The following is a 7055-nucleotide window of genomic DNA, read 5'->3' on the forward strand; positions in this document are numbered from 1 at the left end:
ACATTATTCTGCTTATCATCTTCAAAATATACATTACGTGTGTTTGTGAACATTTATTTATGAATCTAGCCAAATATGCTTCAACTTTTACCCCATCCATTCTGTCAGCACAAGTCAGTTCTGTCCCTGATGTAACTGCCACTCAACACAAATCATAAACGTAGTCACTTACCCATGGACCCAGGAACTGTATAGTGCCCGAGAAGTAGTCAGCCACGGTTCCTTTTTAATCCTTAGTTGCAGTTCAGGAACTCATTCTGCAGACAATGCCTTGTTGCAAATGCCGATTGTAAAATACTGCATATTGGCATGATGTTAAAATGAGAAAATAGCACACATACGTACTTTTAGCTACAGAGAATTAGCACCTGAATCTGCAGCTCCATACAGCTTTACAGCGAGTTTCAGCTGTTTAACCTGCAACTTTTGGTTTTGATTTACTTTTGTTAAAAAACAGAGCTAAAAGAAGAGTGAATATAAGACTTGTATCCATCAGGTGGCCACAAGCAGAACTAAATCAAATACATTTTAATGTTGCTCTGCTTGTTGTTTGAATAAGCAGCTGTTTGTTACCAGGTTTGCAAGATCAACTTAAAAGGTATGGATATGTTCTGTTTCTGCCGCCCATAAGTAGCCAAAACAATCTTCAGGGATCAACCATGGGATCATCCTCCGGGTCTGAAAAGTGAAGAAAACACGTCTGTCTTACAACATTAACCCTTTCACTTTTTTAATTCAGTCCATTAAAGGCTTTGTAACATGTTGGTTAGCTAATAATGTCTTTATGCGTTCGGTTGTACTTCTGGTTGCAAAAAAGCCAAGATGGCGACGGACAAAATGTCAACCGAAAGGTTCCAAACGGTAGTCCACAAGTCAACAGGTGACGTCTCTGTGACTACGTCCACTCCTTATATGCAGCCTACGGGTTTAACCTCAAATGGATTCCTTACAAGCCCCAACATTTAATGTAAACCCGGCCCCATTCCTAGCCCAGACAGACACACTTAAACATGGCATGTTATGGTAAAGCCAAGCGCTAAAAGTAGCCGTTGCCTCCTCGTGCACACACTTACAAAAACAAATCTCCATCCACAGTGTGGAGATCAAAGGCCAAGCTAGATGTTTAGCCAGGTGTGGGTTTGGGTTTAAGCTGAGGGAGTGTCTTGGTGGTCTGTGTGTGTGTGTGTGTGTGTGTGTGTATGTGCGCGTGCACATAATATGTCATAGGAATGTGTCAAAGGTGGACAAAAAAATTGAGGGAAGATTGATGTGGAGAATTCATGGTTTTGACAACAGTAGTCAGCCAGCTGCATCCACCGCCATGACACCTGCTGGGTGTATAGACACAGAGGGTAGAGGTCAAATAACTTACACACCTGGGAAGAAAACACAGACACACACTTGCACAAACATCCTTTGTGATGCTCTAAGTGCTCACTTTTTTGGAGGTTTTCCATTTGTTCCATCCTCCTTTGCCTCCCTGTTTTGCAAACAGTACAATCTCGTATCTCTCCTCCATCTTCTTCAGGTCACGGTCCACGGGCAGGTTTGATCACCCCCTCTTTCGGTATGAAGGGTAATGGAAGTGCCAGTGTCCCGAGAGCTCCTGTCCCAGCCCGACCTCTACCTCAGCCCCACCCGAAAGATGAGGACACTCTGGTCCAGATGGCTGAACACATCCCTGCGGGGACTCGGACGCCCATGTGTGCCCACTGCAACATGGTGATCAGGTGAGGCAGATACCATGGCTAATACTGTGGACTTAAGAATGACTTGAGGATCACTGAAGGGACTATATGGATTTTGTTTTCTTCTACCCTTTTAACCATGGAACTCAATTAAAACAGTTGTCATGCATGGTTTTTAGTTTGATCCTTTAATGCTCATATGCTGCTTGCACAAGGATATGATGAACATAAACCAGACAATCTCTTCCACCCGGCTGCACAGACATCCATTTGTACTCAAGAAAATTAAGATCAGAAAGGAAAATATGTCCACTTATAAATTATTAATTGTGCCAGTTTGGCACTTAAAATAATTAAATGGAACCCGTCTCGAGTAAATAATCTGTGTATGAAACTGTAGAACTACAAAGAGCTGACTGTAGTGTAGATAAGGGGAAGAGGAATTAAGTTGCACCTGCAGTGTTGATGTTGCACACATACTAAATGCAAAACACACACGTACACAAAAAAACACACATATATATATATATATATATATATATATATATATATATATATACTGTATATATATATGCTGATACAACTCTTTATCCTGTTCAGTTCTTCTGCTTAATTATAGGGTGTTATCTTTTTTATTTCCCTCCTGTGTAAGTCCACCAAGTGCACATCTCTTCCTTATCCTCCTTCCTGCCTCCTTCTCTTCTTGTCATGACTGCCCTAACCCAAGTGTTATCTAACTTGGGTCACCTTACATGACATATCACTCAGGATATAGGGTAGCTCACATGCTAATAGCGGCCAAGCTTGGGCCACTATCTGAGAAAGCTCCGATAAGCACAGCGACGGTATTGTGTAGAGTAAATTAGTCTCCGTTGTTTTCCCACTTTACTAATCATCAAAGTGGACAGTGCCAAGGTGCCGTCCGAGTGGACACAGAGGCTGATGGTAACAGTAGACCTTTCCTGACGTCAACACATTATGTTTCTAAACTGTGTTCCTCATTTCTGAAGCAACGACGAGGGAACCTGAATGGAATACTGAAACAAGGAATCCATCAGTCGAGCGAATAATTCTGATACGAACCATAATCATCATGATGCACACTATGATCAATGTAATGACTCGGTTATAGGAAGAATGAAGAAGCAGGAAATATGCTGAGTTATCAAGAGACAGTTTGTAGAAGTTGATTACTCACATTGTCATTCATTCATTTATTCATTTGTGGTTTACCCATTTGCCCTCTAGTGGCTGTTTGTAGGCATTGGCAATAAAAACACAGCCCATTAACTCCATCACATATCAGCATAACTGCTGAGCAATGTAGTTTGCTTTGCATAATGTACTTGCATTCATGACGAGGTATCATCATAATTGAGTTATTTGAGTTCAATCTAAAGTTGATTGCCACTTATCTTGTTGTCTCTTGTTGTCTTTTCTTTTCTCTCAGAGGACCATTTTTGGTAGCAATGGGGAAATCGTGGCATAAGGAGGAATTTACCTGTACTCACTGCCGTATATCCCTGGCAGATATAGGCTTTGTGGAAGAACAGGGATCTGTCTACTGTGAACACTGCTATGAAGATTTCTTGGCTCCGACGTGCAGCCGCTGCCAGGCCAAGATACTGGGGGTGAGTTAGTGTGAGTGTGTGTGTGTGTGTGTGTGTGTGTGTGTGTGTGTGTGTGTGTGTGTGTGTGTGTGTGTGTGTGCAGAGGTGAAGGCTCGTTGCACTGGCTGCTATTGTGTCTTGTCTGTTTTGTGTTGGCCATTCAACAGAATGTACTGTACAGTTCAGATTCATGGACTTTGATAATGTAATGCAATGCAAAAGATAAGTCGGTACCATTCACTTATTGTACAGCTGACCTTTACATTGTGTGCGTGGCGGTTTTAAACTCAACCACCTGTTGTTTGGAGACCGAGCGATAGTCCTCTGGCATTCAGTGCAAACACAGGCCGAAGTCTGACCTAATTTGTTTCATGGCTTTTATGCCTCAGAATGATTGAACAGTGTGTACGACTGTGAACTGACTGCTTTACAGCAACTAGATTAAGCATCTGTCAGTAGAATGTTCAGTCTTCACTGCTCTCTAGTTTTCCCACTGTGAGCCAGCTAGCTGCAGGTTGGGGGGTTCGAAGTGGGAAGTTGGATGCATGAAGTTTGGTAGCCTACATGTTTACATGAAGCATACAAGGATACTTTTTAAAGATAGAGAAAAGAGACTCTTCATGTCTGTAATTCAAACATCCTCTCAATGTGAGTTTAGATAGAGGATGATCCGACATTTAAACTGATACATGCAAGGCTTTTTACTATGTAATCAAGTTATCTTCATCCCTTTTTCTTTCTTTTTACTTTGTGCATTACGACCTTTTAAATCAATGTAAAACTAAATAATAAAGATACATATTCAAATGGTCACCTTTAAGGGCAGTCCAACCCCAGACATGCAGGATAAATGCTTAAGAGGCCAATGTCGGAAAGCTGTACGGAATTTCTATAGTAACCACAAATGAAACTCAGGAATGTGGTTATGTTCTGGTGTTAGGAGAATTAGGCTTATTGGCCTCGAGGCTGAGGTGTAGCATGAACCCAGAGTGTCAGGAAGCTGACATCTCTGCTCTCATAACAGATCTGACAGTCATCCCTCACGTGTTCTAACCTCTTTAGCCTCTATCCCTTTCAACCCTCTATTTCTCACACATCTTCAACCAGCTTATGGCTTCTTATTAACCTGTTTTCTCACTCCCTCTCCCTTAATCCTTCATTTAACTGCGGCCTACCAACTTTCCATTGAGTCCCTGTCCTGTCTTGACAGTTTAAGGGTGGGAAAGAAAGCGGTTTGTCTATTTTAAGGTGGGTCATGTGGCCTACAAGAAGAAGAAAAACAATATTCAAATGTGACATGAGAACAGACACATTTATTCGTTATGATCAAACAGGGCTTGATAACAGAAAGGCACATTTTTGTTAAGACATTACATGCACAGCAGTGTTAGAAATAATGAAATCAACATGGCAGCGTCCCACCAGAAGTCTCTGTTTCCTGGATCTAATGTTCCTGTTACTGTGACCGAGCCACACAGAGACCGTTGCTCCTAATGAACTGCATGATGCCTCCAGCTAACCACACTCGTTGCCTTTTTGCTCCCAGGAGGTGATAAATGCCCTCAAACAGACGTGGCATCTCCACTGCTTTCTGTGCGCCTGCTGTCAGCAGCCAATCAGAAACAACATCTTCCACCTGGAGGATGGAGAACCGTACTGTGAACAAGGTGAGTGATGAGGACTCTGAACAATACGCCGATTGGACACATTGATCTTGCTGTTGGGGCTGATGAAGGATGAATCTAATTTTATTTTGGTGCCAACTATAAAGATAAAAAGAAATTCTGAAGAAAGTACTGATTATTTGTTTTTATTTGTTTAGTGTAGTGTATGTCATGCCATGTTACTTTGTGTGTAAAAAGACTTCTACAGCATGTTTGGGACCAGCTGCCATGGCTGTGAGTTCCCTATTGAGGCTGGAGACAAGTTCCTGGAGTCCCTCGGTTACACCTGGCATGACACCTGCTTCGTCTGCACGGTAAGTGGCGACTGTGGGTCAGTGGTTAGCTGGTCCGTCTTTTAAAACAGGGGGTTGGAGGTTCAATCCCCGCCCTAGTCGATGTGTCCTTGAGCAAGACACTAAACCCTGAGTTGTTCCCTGTAGCTGTTCTACAGTGTATGAATGTAACATGATTGTAAGTTGTCAGCTAAATGACATGTAGTGGTAAGTGAAGGATTAGTATATTCACAGTCACGTTAATTAAGAGACTCCTATCCTGGACAGAGGAGCAGATTCAGGGTCCCTCACAGTGATGTGATAAATGCATGTTCTGGCATTTGTATCATTATTTCTAAGGAGATGGTGTGTTATCAGTGAGGAGTTTCAATGTTTTCTGGACAACTTTACTAATTGTAACCTTTCTATGTGTTTATTGTTTATCAGGTGTGCTGCACCACTCTCGAAGGCCAGACCTTCTTCTCCAAGAAAGACAAACCTCTTTGCAAGAAACATGCTCACACACTGAAGATATGAATCTTGAACAACTTTCTAACCTTACATATGTTGGAAGATGGAGTGAGGAGGCCTTGTTAGCGTTCTTGCAACAATACAACTCAAGCAATACTCGCAGAAGCATAGAGAATAAGGGGGCCATTGCCATATTTGCAAAAGTAAACTTGTTCTTGTCTAGGGACCTAGCCATTTTAAACCCAGTACTTTTCTCATGTGATTTCTACTGTAAGTAAAGTAAATAATCACTGTTTTTACCACATTTCACCAGATGTATTGATTTGAATCTGGATTTTATTGGCTCATGCATCCAAAAAGTAGTTTTACTGCCAAATAGTGATGATCACCAAGGTTAAACATTCAATCTGTAAAATTTTAGTCTTTTAGTTAATCCTAGACTTTATTTCTTAATCCAGAGTTTGAGCTTGAGTTTCTCAGAATTGTAAGTCAGTGTAAAAAGATGCTAAACTGCTAAATTGTGTCATAGATGTGTGAGAAGATATACATGTTTATTCATACATATACTCTAGGACTTTAGAGAGAGGAGGATATCGGGCAATTATTTTCTAAGCAGGTGTTTATTTTTGTTACTGTTAATGTTTGTGTAGCTTTAATCAAATGTGATAATCGGATACGCAGCTATTACAACAAGTCCAACAGAATATAAGCCATCCCATTTCCTGTGTCAAACTTAGTTTCATCACAATCTTCATAGAGAAATGTGCTTGTGCTGGATGTTTTAATATAGGTGAGCTGGGTGTCTGGGTTGATGGGGAAACCTTTTGCCTTTGATCAGTGCTTGAAATTATTAGAAATGTCTGGATTTTATAAATGAATTTTATTTTCTATTTGTTGTGTGAAACATGAAATATTGACATAAAATGTTACCGGTTTTAGAGTATTAGTTCACATTTATTCATATACGTAGGACCAAACTGGCCCTAAATATAAATGATCATACATACAGATAAATGTGTAACAAAATGTATATTATGTATATTTCCTTACTATTATTGACTGACATATCTTGATAAATGCATAGTAGTTGCGGAAATATGTGTTCCATACTGAGTGCCATAGTTTAATGAATCATATTCATATGTTGATGTTATCTCATGCTATTGATACAAATTGCATTCCTTTGTGATTTATTGGGTCCTCCATCTGCTTCATAAAAGTGAATTTTGTGTCCTGGTCTGCAGGAAAAGAAGGTCAAATACAATCCCTGTTGTAAACTGTATATTTTATTTTGTTTATAGAAGGGAGAAATGTCTGATCTGACAATATGTATTTAACTGTTTGAGTAAC

The 7055-nt window shown here is 40.5% G+C and overlaps 1 protein-coding gene across 1 annotated transcript in view; it reads left to right on the top strand.

Annotated features, from left to right (window-relative positions):
* Positions 1-6562, top strand: part of pdlim5a (PDZ and LIM domain 5a) — a 52121-nt gene extending 45559 nt beyond the window's left edge. The window contains exons 8-12 of the mRNA XM_034541834.1: positions 1529-1730; positions 3139-3319; positions 4845-4965; positions 5161-5276; positions 5682-6562. Coding sequence (XP_034397725.1) covers positions 1529-1730; positions 3139-3319; positions 4845-4965; positions 5161-5276; positions 5682-5771 — 710 coding nt within the window. The 3' untranslated portion in view covers positions 5772-6562. The remainder of the gene's footprint in view (positions 1-1528; positions 1731-3138; positions 3320-4844; positions 4966-5160; positions 5277-5681) is intronic.
* Positions 6563-7055: the final 493 nt, after the last annotated feature.

Source organism: Cyclopterus lumpus, chromosome 9 (genome assembly GCF_009769545.1).
Source record: "Cyclopterus lumpus isolate fCycLum1 chromosome 9, fCycLum1.pri, whole genome shotgun sequence".
In the NCBI taxonomy this organism is placed as follows: Eukaryota; Metazoa; Chordata; class Actinopteri; order Perciformes; family Cyclopteridae; genus Cyclopterus; species Cyclopterus lumpus.